We start from the raw sequence: 19394 nt of genomic DNA, 5'->3' as shown, positions 1-19394 counted from the left end.
ATGACTTGCTGTCCCGATCATCCGAACTGATTCTAGGTTCCAACTTCGAGCCATTTATCAGCTAAGTTTTCTATCTCAATCCTTTGATTTTATACATTAGAATAGCTTTGATTCGAGTCGACTCACTGAGTTAACTCAGTGATTTAACGTGTTATATTTCTTATATTTTAAATATTAGATAATTAGAAACCTTAGTATAGGTCTTAATAAATCAACATGTATGATTTGTGTAGGGACGCAATCATTTTACGTTAAAAACATTTACCGAGTGATACTAGTTTAAATGTGTCGAATTGAGTTTATGAGAAATCGGATTCAAACCATTCACATGTAGAATCCATCACCATATCAAATCTATCATTCTAAATCAGGTAAGTGATCTTCCTTGTTGAAAATTTTATATTAACATATCGATTAATTTGATTATTTATTATCTATTAAATTTATTTGAACATTGTCATCAGTTGCATATTATTTTATTTGATTTCTTGGTTGCATATTGTAGAGATAATTTATTTGAGTTATTAATTAGCTTTATTTTATTTATCATGGCGTGCTTAGATTATAACTATTTCCTTATTATTACATGATGAAGAATGTATTTCAATTTATGAGTGCTCTGCCCCAAAATGATCACCATGTTACTTGTTTATGGGTGCTCTGCCCAGGGTCAAACACGAAAGGATCGGCACGGGTGCTTTGTCCTAGGCAATTTCCTAAAATGATTAAAACATACGGGTGTTCTGCCCTGGGTATTTACCTTAAAAGTTTATTCACCAGGTGCTCTGCTGAGGGTCATTCCCTAAAAGGATCAACACTAGTGCTCTGCCGAGGATCATTCCATAAAAGGATCAACACACACGCGTGTTCTGCCCTAAATTGAACCAGAAATGATTTTAGATGATTGTATTATCTTATTTTGTTATATGAAAAACAATTTGTTATTGATGTCACGTAAAATGCCGATTTAATATTCGTAATTAATCTTATTTATTTTATTGAGTTGTATTGGTGTTAAAGTAAAATTTTCAATTTTGGGAATGATTTTACCCTACGAGCCGTCACGCTCATACCCATATAGACTGTTTTGTAGGATCTGTATATGAAGAACCGATTGGGCAAGATTGAAGACTTTTATCTTTGTTTATTTATAAATTAATTAAAATTCAATGTGCGTTGTTATTATTTATTTTTGAATGTGAATGTAATTAAAGATTCAAGGATTGATTAGTGGACAATATTTAATAACAATGATTAGTATCCTTTTAGTTGCTTTGATTGTCCTGAAAATGCATGAAATAATGTGGGTTGTGATATATATTTTATTTAAATACAACTCATAGTCCTGAAATTTGGGTTCGAGCCTGGCCAACTCGGGTTCTGATTTTCGGGGCGTGACAGTTAACTCGATCCAATCCGATGTACTGCTAGCCTAATTCAAACCGAGTCTAACTCGGTTAGGGAAACTAAATCGGATCGGGTTGGGTACCATTCGGATCGGGAGAGAGAAGTAGGTGATACCAAACCGAAAGCGGATTGGTTGGTGGTGTATTGACATCAGCAAATTCTTTGGGTCAAACTATGAGGTATGTGTTATATCCAAACCATCCATCCATTTAGAGAGCTTGTCTTAAGTCTTGAGCCGAAAAATAAGACAAATCTAAAGATCAAATGGACCACACTACAAAAACCAGTGGGGAATTGAACGTTTACCATTGAAACCCTTTTGGAGATCACAAAAGTTTCGGATCAATATGAAATTTGTTTTTCGTCTTCATCCATGTATTTTTAACATTATTAACAGATTAGATGAAAAATAAACATTATGGTGGGGCCCATGTAACTTTGATATCATTTGAGCCATTCGTATAACTCGGAGCTCAAGGCGCGTTTGTGCTCGTCTTCACACGACATGTATCTACACCAACTATATAGCTTGCGTGTGATACACGAAATCAAATTAAGGTTTATCCACAGGACCAGTATAGCTAGCGTATGATACAACGTGAATGCATGTGGGCCCACAGTGAATGCATGTGGTTGATCCACGCTGTCTATTCATTTTTCTAGATCATTTTAGGGGTTGAACCCAAAATTTATGCATATCCAAAGCTCAAGTGGACCATACCACATGAAAAAGTAGAAGTACTGATTTCCACTGTTGAAAACTTTATAAGGCCCCGGTGATGTTTATTTGTCATCCAACCTGTTTATAAGATAAAAAAAACATGGACGAAGGGAAAAAAACAAATATCAGCTTGATCTAAAACTTCTTTGGCCTCCAATAATTTTTCAACAGTAGATGTTCAATTTACACTGTTTTTGGTGGTATGCTCTACTTGAGGATTGGATACACTCCATTTTTGCGATGAACCCTAAAATTATCTGTTAAAAGAGATGGACGGAGTGGATAATTTGCATGAATGACATTTGGGCCTACGAAGTTTACTTAGATCTGCTTTCGTGGTACACCAGTTGATTCGCTTTTGAACCAGTTTCAAGGCCTGGTGTGGTATACCTGCCCAATGTTGGCCTCATCAATACGCCACCCAGATTGCCCTCACGTCACCTCTCTTAGGAAATGGTTTAACCTTAGCTCTTTATTTCTCGACAATTAAAGATGCAAACATCTAACGGCTCTATTTTAACTTCATACTACATGACCGGATCGGATTCTGGATTGGATCGGTCCGAATTGACATTGATCCGAACTCGATTTGATGAATGGTCGGATCTAACTGATCCTATTCCAACCACGCAAATCCAGAACTTTGGTTTGGTTTGGATCAGGTCGATTTCTGCCCAGCACTACTCAGGACATGTGAAAAAAAAAAATGAGATGGATCCAAGACTCAAGTGGGCCACACGAGAGAAAAAAGTGAACCACGTTGAAACATTTTCATGGCAACCGAAGTTTTAGTTTTTTTTTATTAGGATAAGAGTTTGTTTTCAATTCAGCACAGTAGGAATGACCTTAGAAACGGTTTGGATGGCATATAAACATCCAAGTGCATCCCATAAAGTTTTCAACCGTAGGCATTTCTTTCCTTACTTTTCCCTCTGGTGTGGCACACTTGGGTCTTGGATTCAGTTCAATTTTTTTGAAACGTCTTAAAATGATCTGGCAAAGGTATAGACAGGGTGGATTTCTCACCAACATCAAGGTGTGCCCCACCTACATTCTCAGCGCACGAATCCGGGTCTCAGGTCCTCCGGACAAAAATCAGATACATCACAGCGCAGGTGGGCCACACCGTAAACAGGGGGAGTGGGATGCCAACCACAGGTTTATTTGTGTGCCCACTATAGTTTTTACCTTTCATCAAATTCTGTTAATCAAGTGTATCTCACCGTATAATAAAGAGATGATCCCAAAATCAGCATGATCCAAAACTCAGGTGAGTCACACTACCTCAACTTCGAAGTTTCAATGGAGTGGCCCATCAGACTATTCTACAGGGATGATGTTGTATACGTACAGTGAAAATAACGTTTTTCACCAAATAAACAGAGTGGATTTTACATATACACCATGTGGGGCCCATGGGGTTGCTGTGTCACGAGCTGGGGGTGATGTAGACGATTCCGTTCCCGCGAACGATGAACATACCGCGCACCGTAGCAAAATGCCAATCGCTTGTCTTGTAAGAAGACGCAACAAAAACGAAAAAAAAAAAAAAAAACAAAAAACAAAAAAACCAGAGGTGCCGAGTTTTATTGGATTCGATTTCTCGTTTTCTTTTTCGTTTGATGCTTTTTCTATTTTGAGAAATTCTCAAATCTTAGACGATTCCAATCCATCTTTTCTTAATCGATTCATCGGCGATACGATCTTATTTTCTGTTGAATTTGCTTTTCGTTTTTAAATTTTCTTTGGTTTCAGACGGTGAATGTGTAGGAACGTCGAAATTTTCTCTTTAGATCTTTTCCTATAATTTCTCCCCCTTTTCATCCTTCGATTGATCGTCTCCGTCTCAATCACAGCTAAAAACCGCAATCGAATTCAAAGTCTTGAAGAAAATGCGGAGATTTTACGGTAGAATTTAGAGATCCACCTTCGAAATGGATTTCCTGATCGTTCATCGAATTCAATTCTTGCAATCTTGATGGGTCGAATAGGCTTCGAATTGAGCAATTGTGTAGCGATCGAATGGATCTGGACGTTACAAACCCTAATAAATACAAGAAGAACCCAGCGAACAATGCCGTTGCTCAGAAGGAGGTCGATTTTGGTAGGGAAGAAGATGAGGAATTGAAGTCGTTGTTGCCGCCTCGAAGGGGCGGAATATCAACAAGACCGAAGAATATGCGGCGGAAAGTGCAATGGAATGATCGGAATGGCAACAAGCTTACGGAAGTTTTCGAATTCCAGCCAAGGTAATATCCGGCGACTTAGATTTAATTCAATTCTCGTTTAAATTTTATTTATTTTCATTCATTTCATTGCTTGAGAACAGTTTTCAGAATTTTGCTGTCTTACCGTTAGTTTAGTACATTTCTCTTTCCTGCTCATGGTCTTGTGAGGAAAGTTGTGGTTGAGGAATGCTCATTTACTTATTGCGTGCATTTTGGAACCCAAATTCATGGGGATATGCAGCACTATATGTGTGCAAGATCTGGACCGCACATCCAGCAGGACACACCATATAAGAGCCATGACTCAACAATCAGATCGATCAGATGATCCTAAGTGCTTTGTTGGAACAGGTCTGAAAGATGGGTGGTTGACCTTTTTTCCTCAAATAGAGCTTAGGATCTCCCCAACCACTCTGATTTTGGGCCATGGCCCACGTACATTAGTACTTGCTGGAAGAGTGGTGTTCCGATGGGAACTCTTATCTGAAAAAAACCTGTACAAGCTTGCCTCGTTGCGGCTATTCTATGAAGAAAACATTTGTTCATGTATTCATTTGAAGCCAAACAGAAATCGATTTAGTGGGGTAGGAGTATTGGGTTTAATGTCAAGTTAAGGACAAGAAAAAAAATGCATATCATGTTGTTGGCAGGTGGAAAACAGGGGGGTAATGAGACTATCTCAAATCATGTCTCAAAAAGTTCAAAGGTTGAAACAATGGTTGTGATATGATGTGGAAAGGCTCTGGTCCTTAACAGCGATGAGTCGTGGTTTCTCTCTGTTGAAAACAATAAGGATATGATTTCCCCATTCTCCTTCTCAAATGTCTAAGTACCTCATGATCTTTTTTCCCTTGACTTTCAAGGGCTGGTGCCATTGTAACTATTGCCTTTACGTATTTTGCCCTGCCATTTTATTCTTCTTCCAGAATACTCTTCTATAATTCGTTCTTGATGGTGAATGTATACTTTGTACCTGCAACTATAACACTTTAAACCTTGTACGGTTCCATCTTTCATAGTTACCTGTGGACATAATTTACCAAAAAAGAAAAATAATAATTTCAGCCTTTTGAAAGTTTTAAAAAAGAAAAAGGGCCGTCTCTTCCTGGTGTATAGCTTTTGTATTTGGTGTCAAACCTGTACCAATGCATTATGTTTTAATGATGCAGGCCCATGATCCACCATAGGGCCCAACATGTGCTGATTTTGGACTGACTATTTATAGATTTGTGGGCCTAAATAGAGATGCAATTTACTATTTATGTAAGATGTGGGAGTTGATTTAAAGATATGGTTGAAGATTTTGAGGATTATTTCGAACATTTGCTTTTACTATTATTAGGCCTGTTGACATTTTAGGTAGATGAGATTGATTTGAAATAAATTATGATTGATTTGAAATCAATCTCTTAGTTGGGGGAATTTTCATTAGAGATTCATTTAGGGGTTATTAAAGGGAGTATAGAAGTTAACCATTCCAAAGTTTTCTAAGCGTGATTTTTTCTTAAATATTATAAAAGGAGGTTGATATCAATAAACTTCTCTCCCTCTTTACTCAAATATTCTTGTGAGTGTACTCTTGTCCGCTTCTTTGCGATTTGAGTATGGAGGTCTCATTGACTCGATAATCAGGTTGCACCATTTTTAGTATCAGAGCTGGCCATTTTTGGGGTTTTCAACTCTATTTCATCTCTTAATGGCTTCTAAGGGGGTGACTGACACATGAAGAGTTTATGCAAGTAACCCAGTTGATCTGCGAACTCTAATGATCGAATCCTTTAATTGTTGGAACATCGTCGAGAGCTCATAATTAAGGTTGAAATTCTAGAATTCTATGGTTGGTTGCATGCTGACAACTTCATGGTTAAGTAAGGTAGAAAAAGTGTTCGAGTACAAGGAAATCGTGGACAATTGGAAGGTGAAGTTAATAGTTATGAATTTTTCTGGTTGCGTGTTAGCATAGTGGGATGATCTCCTGGCTAAACGAATCTGTCAAGGTAAGGAGAAAATAAATTCTTCGAAAAGATGAAAGAGAAGGAAGAAGAAGGAGAGAAGGAAGAAGAAGGAAAGCAACAATAGCCCAAGAAGGAGAATATCTGAAGCAGGCCCCCCCCCCCCTTCCCTTTTTTTTTGTTTTGTTTTGTTTTTTTTTTTCTATAGGTTTGTTGTGCGTAATAATTGTTACGGAACCATAATAGCCATTATGGCCCCGTAATGGCCTTACCATTTAAAACAATTGGGGGTTCCCATTTCAAACCCGTATCACGTAACGGATCAAGCCGATACATAACCGTTTTTGCACACCCTGGTCTTTTCACTTGGAAGGCGAAGCGAACCATTGGATAGTACCAATGCATCAATCTTATGATGACATAGGTCACATTTGCCAAGACTTTGCTTGTGTGATTTGAACCGTCGAATTATGAAGAATGTGATGAGGCTTTGTCAAAGTTGTGCCAAATGGGGATGGCTTGTGAGTATCAAATGCAGTTTGAGAAGTTAGCAAATCGTGTGGAAGGATGGCTTGAGAAGGCATTGGTTGGGTGTTTTTTCTTGGGCTTGAAGTTGGAGATTTATGCAGACATTAAGCTTTTTTGTATAATCACGATGCTGTCTATGGTGGATTTGGCTCGCATATAGAAAGATTGATTACAAAAATTGCGTTGCAATTCCAAACCATTTGTGCCAAGGGTTGCCACACCTCTACTACCTTTGGCTTGTGTTATAGTTGTGAATTGTAACGAAAACTTTGCACTGGGACACCAATGTAAATCGCAACAATTATTTTTCTTAGAGGTAGACTAAGAGTGCAAAGCCATTCCTAAAAATGAAAAAGCGGAAGAGGAGGTGCCTAAGATCTCCATACCTACCCTCTTGACCCAACTATCCTATTAAACCTTGCATGTGGTCGGGTATATCAAGCGACATAAGATTTCCATCCTCATTGACAGTGGGAGCACTTACAATTTCATCAGCGGAGGGCTGGCACTACGATTGAGATTGCCTATCCATCATTCCCCATCGTTCAGTGTGTTGGTGGCCAATGGAAGCAAGCTGGAGTGCTTGTGTGGATGGAAAGATATAGAGATCGGCATCTAAGGCTACTACTTTAAAACCGACACATATTTACTACCCTTAAAAAGGGTCCGATATGGTGATTGACATCTAATGGCTGCAATAACTTGGTCTTGTTCTACGGGATTTCAACAAACTTATCATAGATATCTCAATTAGATGCCGAAAGTATCATCTTGAAGGCAACCCCAGTATGCCACTAAAAAAGGCAAGTGCTTACTCTATGGAGATAATGCTTCAACAACATGTTGGTGGCATACTCATGTAATTGATATAACAAAAAATGTATTGAATCTTCAATCCATCCTAACATACAACATTTACTTAATGATTTTTACCACCATGATGATCGAAGGACCACCAAATTGAGATTTTACTGGGGGCCACACCAGCCAAGGTGAGGCTGTATCAGTATCCACACATTCAAAAGAATGTGATCAAGCACATCGTGAAGGAGACGCTTGATATGGGGATTATTCAACCTAACAACAACCCTTATTTATCTCCGGTCTTGCTCGTGAAGAAGAAGACAACTCTCAGAGGTTTTACGTTGACCATAAAGCACTCAATTAGATCACCGTGAATGACAAGTTTCCTATTCCCGTTATATATGTGGTGCTAGATGAGCTACATGGGGCTCATTACTTCTCCAAGCTTGACCTTCAGCTGGGCTGTCATCAGATCCATGTTCGAAAAGGGGACATAACGAAGATGTTGTTTTGTACGCATGAAGCCATTACGAGTTTCTAGTGATGTTGTTTAGGTTGATAAACACGCCATTAACATTCCAATGCATCATGAATGTTGTGTTCAGGTCCTTTCTCCATTGGTTCATATTGGCATTCTTGATGATATTTTAAGTCAGTCCTTTATGGATGGATCACTTGTCTCATCTTCAAATGGTTTTGGACGTATTACGCCAACATCAATTATTTGTGAAAATCTCCAAATGCACATTTGGTTAAACCATAGTTAGTATTTTGGCCACATCATTTCCCATCATGGGTCGCGCCCCGATCCTAGCAATCTGGGATTGACTGATTACTACTGACACTTTGTTCAGGATGATGGAAGTTGGTTGCCCTACTTACCACCTCGTTATGCAAGAACTAGTGTTGTTGGACAGAAGAAGTGAAATTGGCATTTCAACATCTCAAAAGTGCAATGACCTCTACACATGTTTTGGCACTACGTCATTTTTTCTAGACATTTGTACTTGAATGTTGATGCAGACATCAGTGGTGCACTCTTTAGAGTGTATTAGAGGAGGAGGCGTCGTCGACAGAGTACCGGAGTGGAGGAGTTGATGTGGATGGATGCCGGGTCCTTTGGACCTATTTTCTGATGCGTTATGAGTGCAGGAATAGCATAACTATACTCTGACTGCAGGCCTGTGGGGTGGATTTCACATCTTGTTGTGCGGGTGTTTTTAGTTTTAGGTGTTTTTTGTTATTTTCCTTGTTTTCAGGGGCTTTAGTCCACTTTTTTTTTTTTTTGCCTTTTTCGTCTTTTTGTTAATTTTCTTGTTTTCAAGGGCTTTAGTGCACTTTTACTTTTTCCATGCCTTATATATACATCATGAGAAACTTTATTTTATTATTATTGAATGAATGAGATTCGTATGCTTTCTTCCTCTTTTACTAAAGAGATTAAGGTATTAGGATTGGCCTTTGGGTATTAAGGATTCCCCCCAGTTTCAGATTGTCCTTCTTTCCAGATCTTTGAGATGCAGGAAAAGATAAGAATCAACCGTCTTTTTCTTTGATGCCCTAGATTTCATATTCCCTCTCATTTTGAACCCATCTCTCTTCTCCATCCATTTTGTTCCTCATACCCTTTTGGTTTGAACGGAAAAGAGAGATGACTAGTCAGGAGAATCGGATCCCAACTTGACTGTGGACTGACTTATGCTAGATCTGGGATATCCTCATATCCCCAGATCCTCCATTTTTACCGTTTACGTGATTTTATGCTAAGGGGCATGATCCTGACGGAATGACTTCATCTTTATGTTGAGATTTGCTTAATTGATGTGATTAATAACATTTACTTAATTTTATTATTTGAATCTCTTCAAACTGATTATACATGCATATATTGTTAGGCCATCACATGTCCCTGCATCAAATGTGATGCATCATGAGGTGGGATTGGGGTTGCCCTCATGCAAGACTGATGATTAATTGCTTTATTCGGGGGCAAACATTGGCTTTGTTAACCTATGAGAATGAGATGATTGCAATCATCCAAGCGGTCATGGAGTGGTGTCCCTATTTAGTGGATAGCCAAGTTAACATTTTGACCAATCATAAGAGCTTCAAGTTGTTCCTAGATTATAGAGTGCCAACTTTAGAACAACAAAAGTGCGTATCCAAGTTGTTGGGATATGATTATGAGAGAATTTCCCCTACAATCATTTGCTTAATTGTAAGGGAGCGACGATCTATACTTGAATTTGGACTAGTTATCTACGCCATCTGAATACAGTCTTATCATTGTCATGGTCCATAGTTCAATTAGTGGGCCAAACCATTCAGGTGCACCTAGCAGCTCCACTTAAGATCTACGATAAATTGTTATCTTTTCAATTTAAATTTGAAATAGTTTGTTATTATTATTGTGGACTGCCACAGTTATTTATATATTTCTCAATCATTGATGAAGGAAGATGAAAATTTTCTTCAACAATCGTTTGCTCAAGTGAAAGGAGGGATGGTTCATCCTCGAATTTGGACTAGTTATATCAATCAACCGATTACAGTCTTACCACTCAGTATCAGAGCAGGTTTGGGTGTTGCCAAAGCACAAGATGGAAGACAAAAGTGGAGATCATCAAGAAGGATATGGGAGAAATGAATGTGATAACTCATGGAATCTATGAAAGCTCTCTTAATCCAGAATGAGGTCTTTCAAAATCAAAACTGCCACAACTGCAAAGACCATGAAGAAGTGGTTCAAATTGCAACAACTTCAACAATGGAAGATCGATTCAAGGGCGATATGCTTGGATTGATTTTTCAAATTTTGTTTGGTCAAATCCAATGAAATGGGTGCATTATGCAAATTTCAGGGTACATTGGAAGAGGATAATGCTCCTTGTGTCTTTTCACTTGGAAGGCAAAGCAAACCATTGGTTCCAATGGTACACGAATGCATCAATCCATGATGACATGGGCCACGTTTGTCAAGGCCTTGTTTGTGCGATTTGGACCATCAGAATACAATGCCTTTGACGAGGCTTTGTCAAAGCTGTGCCAAACGGGGGTGGTACATGAGTATCAAATGTAGTTCGAGAAGTTGGCTATTCGTGTGAAAGAATGGTTGAGAAAGCATTTGTTGGGTCTTTTATCGCAGGCTTGACGGAGGAGATTCATGTGTACATCAAGATTTTCCGTCTAACCACGATGATAGTCACAATGGGTTCGATTCTTATGTAGGAAGATCGATTACAAAAGTTGCGCCACAATTTTAAAACCCATTGAGCAGGGGGTTGCTGCACCTCCACCACCCGTGACGATCAATTCAAGGGAGGGGATTCCTGTGAGGCGCTTCAATTGGCCCGAAATACAAACTAGGTGTGAAAAGGGCTGTGTTTAATTGTGATGAAAAGTTTGCACCATGATACTGATGTAAAACGCAACATCTGTTTTTGCTAGAGGTGGGTTAGAAAACCAAAAGCCATTTTTGAAGAGGAAAAAGCAGATGCTTCATGAACTGAGCGAGATTGTCTTTTGCAGTAATTTCCTAATGACAACCTTGATGACAAGGTTGTTACTCAAGGGGTGAGGAATGTTAGGATCTATTGGTCAATTAGTGGGTCAAGCCATTTGGGATAGTAGAGTGGGCCTCAACTGGTGCACCAAACCATTTGGCTTAGCAAAGTTGGCCTAGCAGCTCCACTTAAGATCTAAAATAAATTATTATCTTTTGAATTTAAATTCAAATTTTGAATTTGGATATTTTGTTATTATTATTGCGCAATGCCATAATTATCTATGTATTTTTTCAACTGTTTATGAAGGAAGATGGAATGTTTTCCCTAACAATCTTTTGCTTGATTGCGAGGAGGGATGGTCCATCCTTGAATTTGGACTAGTTATCTTAATAAACCTTTTACGGTCTTATCAGAAATATGCTGGTAATATATATATATATATATATATATATATATATATATATATATAAACCAATAAATGAATGTTGTCTGCCCAAAACAACATCACATTTAGCTTGAGGTTCCTGATACTAAGTGGCCATGGATCCATGGTTGGTGGGTGTAAACTAGGGATGGGGTCGAGCACTTAAAAAGGCATTATACGCTTGACTGGTGCTTCAATTTCATGGTTGATCTTTTTGGTCTAATGGAATCAACTCACAAGTTTTTAAGTGGAAGAAAAATATGCTGTTGAAATAAACAGATAAAGGTGTGTTTGGGCAGTGGGATTAGAAGGGATTAGGTGGGATGGGATTCATCTGGTCCTGTGCCAATTCCACTCCATGTTTGGGAAGAATGGAATTAGCTTAGATGGAATTGTATTGGGTCCCGTGCCAATTTCACTCAATGTTAGCAAGTTGTGTAGGTCCCACCATGATGTGTGGGCTATATCCACACCGTCCACCCATTTTTCGAGATTATTTTAGAGCATGGGCCAAAAAATCAGGTAAATCTAAAGTTCAAGTGGACCCCACTATAGAAAGCAACGGGGTTTGAATACTTACCGTTGAAAACTTCTTTGGGGCCACGTAAGTTTTGGATCTACCTCATTTTTAGGCCCATGCCATAAAATGAGGTTACAAAACAAATGAACGGTTTAGATATAACACGTGTGTTATTCTCAGTAATTTCAAATGATGGTGGGTATATCCATTCAATGTACCACCGTATTACCAACAAAGCATGACATTAATCTTATCCCATGGCAAGAGGGGACAATCCCTGCCATCGGTAATAATTATGTTTTTTGAATCCCATCCCACCTAATCCCTTCTAATCCCACCGCCCAAACACGCCCTAAGCAAATTAATCAATGTTGCACCCATGGAAGTTTCATTTTCTTCTTGAGGTTCCTGGTATTGAGTGGTAATGAATCCTTTTGATTTGTGTGAGAAACTGAGAATAGTTTGAACGGGGTCAATGTCAATCACTTAAAAAACACGAGATTGGGCACCTGACTGTAGCTTCATTTTTCTTATGTTTATGGTCAACATCTACCCTCTACTCTTAAGATGATTGACTACCAAGTCATGTTTTGGATTTAATTTCATGGTTTGTTTGGTCCATGAAACCAGACAATCCCAGATTGTTAACCAATGGATTTTGAAGGGTAGTACTAGTAAACAGATTGAGTTGAACACTCAGGATTAAGAATGATGTTTTATAAACCAGATTTGTCACTGAACCGACAAGGTCACTGGTTTTGGTACAGCCTGCTGTAAGCAGACCTGTGCAAAAGGGAAAAAAGAAAAGAATAGAAAAGAAAAGAATGGACTGGAATACGTTTTTTGTGTTAATTCCTATTTATTTATTTATTTATTTTGGAGTGGTAGCTGCCAATTTATTGAAATGCAAAAGAAGACAGCTACTCCAGTATACTCTGTGCGTCATTTATTCTGAGATACAATTTCAAGCATGGTTTCAGAATTTCCTCCTAGAAAGAGCTATGTAGATGTGACATTTAAAGTGAACAGATAATCTTTAATAGAAATGTTAAACTGGTATCAGTTCATTTATTCCTTTTTTTATTTAATCTTTTATATTCTGCAATTAGTAGTTTTAGTATTTGTGGATGATTTGTATTAATCTATCGCTTTGGGTTGACATTTTTGAACTTCTATCATTCTTATCTACTAATGAAAATATTGAAAACCCGAGGGTTCTAATACAAAGTTTTAGAAATGAATCATGTATTGTTTCCTTTCTTTCAAAAAAAAAAAATTTTAAAAAAAAATTATAGCATTTTTTCATTTGGGGTCTTTGTTTTGTGGCTATCCTTTGGGCCATTTGGTATAAGAAGGAAATCACATTTTTAATAGCATCAGTGCATCGACCACAGATTTTTTAATGTTAAACGTCTCGTTTGCTCTTGGGTGGAAGCCTTGGGTTTCTTTCTTAATAAAATCTCCTGTAACCAATAAAAAAGATTTGTAGAGCTTCCTTCATTTTAAGTTCATGGGACAACATTTTAAATCTTTATATAATAGTAAAATAAAAAGAACAAAGTGAATATGAAGTGTTATTCTTTTCAGAACGCAGGTGTTACTCGTTTTAGAAGTTGGTATTATGGTTTTAAGAATTGTGTAACAAGTAAAAACTAACAGTGGTTGGCTAAGCCCATAATGCATTTACAAGGCTGCCCATCTACATGCTACCGAATGTGCCAGCATGACAAATGGGCACGAGATCCAAGATGTCAGGTGGGTCTTGAGTTTTTATGTCATTTGTTCATAAACTGGGAACCACTTGATGAGTGGACTGGCCTGCATTTGGGTCTAGGCATCTACACACCAAGAGCCACTTGATAACGGCTTGGATCTCATGCCTGTGAATGACGCTGGCACATGCAGTGGCATGTGCATGGACTGCCTTATACATGGCTGTGGCCTCAGCAAGCTCATTTATAAATAATAGGTCCCCATCTCTAAAGAACTTATTGTGACATGGTCGTGTGCTTTTATCTGTTCTATACCCATGTGCTTTGGAATGGATCTCCCTCCTGAAAGTCCTGATTTTTCTGTCACAGAACCAAAGATACTAAAGAATTTTCCGAAATCATGTTCATCTGTACAAAGTATGTTTTAAGAATTGCTAAACAAGCCTCATTTCAAAGTCTCTTATATAATTTGAGAATTTGATATGCAAATTCTGGAGAGTTTTGTGTTATTGGATATGTGTAAGTCGTCAATGTGACGGGAAGATATTCGAACTTTCAGAAACTGCAATGGTGCCTTTCATTTCTAGCGACTGGTATAACCAGAAATAAATGAGCCATATGGCAAGGCCAAAAAAACTTTGGGGGGTTATACGGAAAGAAATGCGATTGATTTCTGACTAAGATGACCAAAGTTCTTGAAGCTTGAAAATAATGAGTTGGAATAACAAACTCTACCAGACTTAAACATTTGTCAATTTCTTGAAAGTGACTGAAGCATCCGCTTTGATCAAAACTTATTCAATTGGAAAAGGAGAAGATCAGGCACTGGGACCTGCAAGACTGGTTGTAGAATGAACCACTGCCATCTTGCTTTTGATGTTTTATTGTGTGCCATTCTTCGGGCAAGCACAGTTAGTACTACAATCTCTTAGACAGATGCTGCATGCGTCATTTTATTCTAGCCTCACTGCAAGCTAAAAGAATGCTGAGGAAGAAGCATGGTTTTAAGTATCCATTACAATACGGCCATATCATATGCATATCGGCCCACCCTGATACACGATACTGAGGTGAGCCAGTCTGTTAAAGGAGGGCCATATCGACCACTATCTGCGGATATGGCTGATATAGGATTGTATTGGTGCCGACACTGGGCTGATACAGGTTGATGCAGCCTTAATGGCCCCATTAGTTTTGGTTAGTTTTGGATAAAGCTTTGATGATGATGAAATATATAGATACAAAATAATTTATTTATTTTTCCTTTTAACTTGTATATAAATTCTGCATTAAAATCATAATTAATTCACTGTGAAATTGTGAAAAAAAAAAAACTTATGAGATATTGAAAATCCTGATATCAACGTGATAATACCGTTTAATTAGTTTTCACAAAAATATTGTGATATTTTCAAAATCTCAGTGAGATTTGTCACACTGCTATGGGTAAGGAGACCCTTTTGAGTATTTTGACTTGCTTTACTTCTGGTGGTGAATGAAACACAATAATCTCGAATCTTCTTTTTCTCAGTTCATCCATATTTTCTCATGCAAGGTACTTGTTTGAACTGCTAAATTGTATTGCTGCGAAATGCTTGTTAGGTTTTAGAACTTTTTGTATTTTTTTTTCTTTTCTAATGTAACTTCTCTTTTGGGTTTGCTTATAGTGATCCGAGCGACTCTGACGATGACGAGGGATTCGATTCGTGTATCTGTACCATAATGTAGACTTGACGCAATACATCCATTCAACGGCATTTATCGGCCATATTGGACAAACATAACCAAAGCCTGCAAAATTTTGGATTTGGGACCTTGCCAATGTCAAATATTGGTATCGAAGGTCTCACCAGTGGAAGGGCACCAACTCTACCATAGTGACATCGGTTTTATTTTTATTTTTAATTTTCAACAGATTCCTTGGTGACCATTTGATTGGGTGGTCCATATATGCACCGTCTTTTCAGGATGGAAGCAGATCAAGATGAAGAAAATGTTGTCACCCTCACTGTAAGATATCTACTACATACAGTAGAGCCTTCGATTCATAATTACTTTATGCTTCCATCAATGTTCAGTAAGGTCAGAAAAATGTTGGCATTCTTGTATCTAAAAAAAAGATGAGTATCAGAAAAGCTGGTTATTGCTAATAAAATCCAGATTATGCTGGAAGTTGAAATATTATTGTTTCAACAAATTGATTGGAAGTTTATAACACCTATTTTCGTTCTTCCTTTCTTGTTTTTGTTTTTATTTTATTTTATTTTTCTTTATTTTAGGAATTCTACTGTGTTGTGAATAACGGTGGCAATGGGCTAGGCTGACCTTGGGCCTCTAATGGCCTGAGGGCCAGCCCAGTTCAATCTGTGCCTGATGTCTGGGCTGGACCAGGGCCGATGATGAATGGTCCAGCCTGACCCGTTGCATTGTTCCAGTCATCAAGTGAGTCACTATTATATAAAAGAATGTATGATTTGAAGACACTTCTAAATGTTTCCATTCAATGTACATGTTTAGTTTAAAAACACTATTGAATTCTAGGTCATGTTTTTATGATGAAAACCATTTATATGATGTGATTCATCGAAGGTGAAGGGGATACTGCAAAAGTTTCATAGATTCAGACTTTTCAAACCTTCGTGTCACTCCAGGCATGGCTGTGTAGGGCTAGGGCAGGCCTGAGGCCTTTTTAGCTGGATAAGGCCATGACTAGAGTAGGGCCTAGCCAGGGTTGGGCCTGGCCTATTGCAACCCCTAGTTGTGCATCATGGAGTTTCACTTATGCAGTGATGAGGATTATTGGTTTTTTGAACTATCATCATGTTGATGGGCCTCAGCTCAAAAATGAATGTGAGTGGTCATCCAAACAGTAGCTGCAAAGGGATAGTTTTCTCCATGTCAATAAGAAATGAGCAATGGTCTGCATTAAAAAATCGAATGTCATGGTGATGAGATGGTCATGATTGTTTATCACCTCAATTTTGCATATGGTCCACTCGTTCTGGCCGACTAGATCAAAAGATCCTGATCACTATAAATGTATACTTCTCAACTTCATAGAATTTCTCATGATACATCCCTCACTGCTATTTGTTGGCCATGTATTGAAAGTCTGAGATTTTCCCTGTTGGAGAGATCTTTAGTGCTCGAGACATCTACAATGGGGCCCATTATATCAGCTAGTAGGATCACTGCAGCATGAGCACCTGGCCTCCACTTGGATAAACTGAGAACCCAGAAGGTATCGAACAATCTTCTGCTGAGCAATGTAGAAAGAGGCATTATCTAGCTCTCCTGCCCAAAGGTTGTACGCTACAGTTTTGAGTTTCCACTTTCCATTTTGTAAAAGTGGGGTCCATGGCCGAATGATCCAATCTGTTCATATAGAGGACCTCTCTAGGACAGTCCACACCCACTAAAAATTCCCCGAATGGGAATATCCCAGCTGCACAATGTTTAAGCCTCCTCCTTTTTGGTTGAAACCATTGCTCAGTTTTCTGTTAGCTGTCTATTGGTTGATCACCTATTGGAATGCTAGGATTTTTTCAACCTGGGGTATTTTTTGGTGCATTAACCCAAAAGATAACTTCCAACCTATTAAGTGAATGCTACATCCATACCTTCCAATAGGTTGATCGGACCATGAGGACCACCTTACAAAAAAATCAGCACCATTTACTCATCAAGGGGCCACACCATAGAAAATAATATCTAAGCTATTAATAAATAGAAAAATACAAATGTGATCTACTCAATAACTGGATGTGGCTGATTTTTGCACAAGGCAATCCGTACAGTGGGGCCAATCCATTGGATGGGTTCGATGTCACATGCACATGAAAGGTTGGAAGTTTTCTGCTGGGTGAAATGTAACCTGTGGTTCAACTAGTTAGACACGAGACCTCTCACCAAAAGCCCCTTGTTTGGATTCTTGCATTTGTCAACTTGGCAATTCAGGGATTTGAATCAAGAACCTAAATTCGGCAGTCCTATTTTGGGAGCTTCCAAGAATGGCCAATCTGTAGATTGATGAGCATGGGCCCACTTTGGACCACCAAATCTCCAAAAAGGTAAGAATTGATAACTACTCCAAAAGAAGGAAAGATTTCACCAACCATGATTTGCGTTCCAAATTCTTCCTCTTAAAAATAAGATCCAAGGGTCCAGATTGTTGAAAGCAACATCCGACCGCTCAAAATAAGATCCACAATCCACATTGTCCATACAAACATCCAACCTCTCAAGATAAGTCCAACGGCCCAAAATTTTTAAATATGACATCTGATGATACGAATACAATAAGGTCGGCCAAGGCAAAGATCAAATGGCATAGACAAACAATCGACGGGATCCACCAACAAGAGGTCCATATTGGAGATGAATGGTGATAAATGGTAGATCAACACCATTGATAGATAATCAATGGTCAGATCTAATTGTGATGGATGATAAACGGTAGATCAACACCAATTTACAACCAAAAGTCAGAGCCATCAAGCAATGATATAAGATCAATGGTCAGATCTACTAACAATGGATGATTAAGGACCAATTCTTCAAGTGATAAAAGATCAATGGTCAAATCTAATCATACTGTAAAATTAATTATCAAACCTATTAAGAATGGATGATCAAAGTAGATCTAGAAATAATACAGATTAATGACTAGTTATAGTATGATAGAAGATCTGCACCCTACCAATTATATAGAGGTGTTATGGTCCATCCAGGTGGGGCCCATGGTGATCTCTTTTTTATTTACCATTTGTCAGTAACTGATCCAACGGTTACCGTAAAAATTCTCTATACCCTAACTCCACTTTATTGCAGTGGGGCACTGATAAAGGAATCCCATCAATGGATTGTGATCAATGCAACCTAAACCCTTGAGTTGGGGCTCTTTGAACCATGATGTACATTCATTTTCAGGTTAGGTTAGCCATGGCCCATGTGCAACAGTTTCATGTTAATCTCATTAATGGCATGCAACCAAAGTGGTTGAATGTTCCCAACCATTCAAACAGTGGGCCTCTGCATTAAAAGCAACTTTCTAGTAAGTGTGAGGAGGTTTCCGTCCATGCGAGCCCCAGAGCTATCTTGGCATCGTCACCCGTTTAGATTTGTTGGGCCCCACATCTCCAGCATTGGATGACTCAAAACTTTAGTTGCGTGTAAAGGTAGCTAATTGACCTCATCTGCCAACATCTCTGGCTAGATGACTCATCATCATCATCTAAGCTTTATCCCAACTATTTAGAGTGGCTAGATGTATCTTTTTGTCCTTTAATTAGTTAGACGTTAGGTTTTTAGATATTTTCTTATTATCTCCACCTGCATTATTTGAGGTTTTTACCTTGTTCTTTTAGAGCCTTCAACTTGTACAAACTCACTTTGATCTAACGTAGATCTTAGTCTCTGTTGCACGTGACTAAACCACTTAAGTTTATTTTATCTTATTTTATTATCTAATGGTGTTACTACTTAAGTTTCCTTGAATGCATTCATTTTTAATTCATTCCTTTCATGTTTGACCACTTATCCATCTTAACACCCTTATTTCAATTAAACATACTGTGGCATAGAGCATTGCTG

At 38.3% G+C, this 19394-nt stretch overlaps 1 protein-coding gene across 1 annotated transcript; it reads left to right on the top strand.

The window, feature by feature from the left end:
• Positions 1 to 3552: 3552 nt before the first annotated feature.
• On the top strand, positions 3553 to 16035 carry LOC131240522 (uncharacterized). The gene is made up of 2 exons (XM_058238800.1): positions 3553 to 4377; positions 15470 to 16035. Exons 1-2 carry the CDS (start codon positions 4151 to 4153, stop codon positions 15528 to 15530), a joined length of 288 nt encoding a protein of 95 aa, XP_058094783.1. The 5' UTR covers positions 3553 to 4150; the 3' UTR covers positions 15531 to 16035.
• The last annotated feature ends 3359 nt before the right edge of the window (positions 16036 to 19394 follow it).

Source organism: Magnolia sinica, chromosome 3 (genome assembly GCF_029962835.1).
Source record: "Magnolia sinica isolate HGM2019 chromosome 3, MsV1, whole genome shotgun sequence".
Lineage (NCBI taxonomy): Eukaryota > Viridiplantae > Streptophyta > Magnoliopsida > Magnoliales > Magnoliaceae > Magnolia > Magnolia sinica.
The sequence above is the reverse complement of the archived record's forward strand: the minus strand, read 5'-3'. Positions and strand labels throughout refer to the sequence as shown.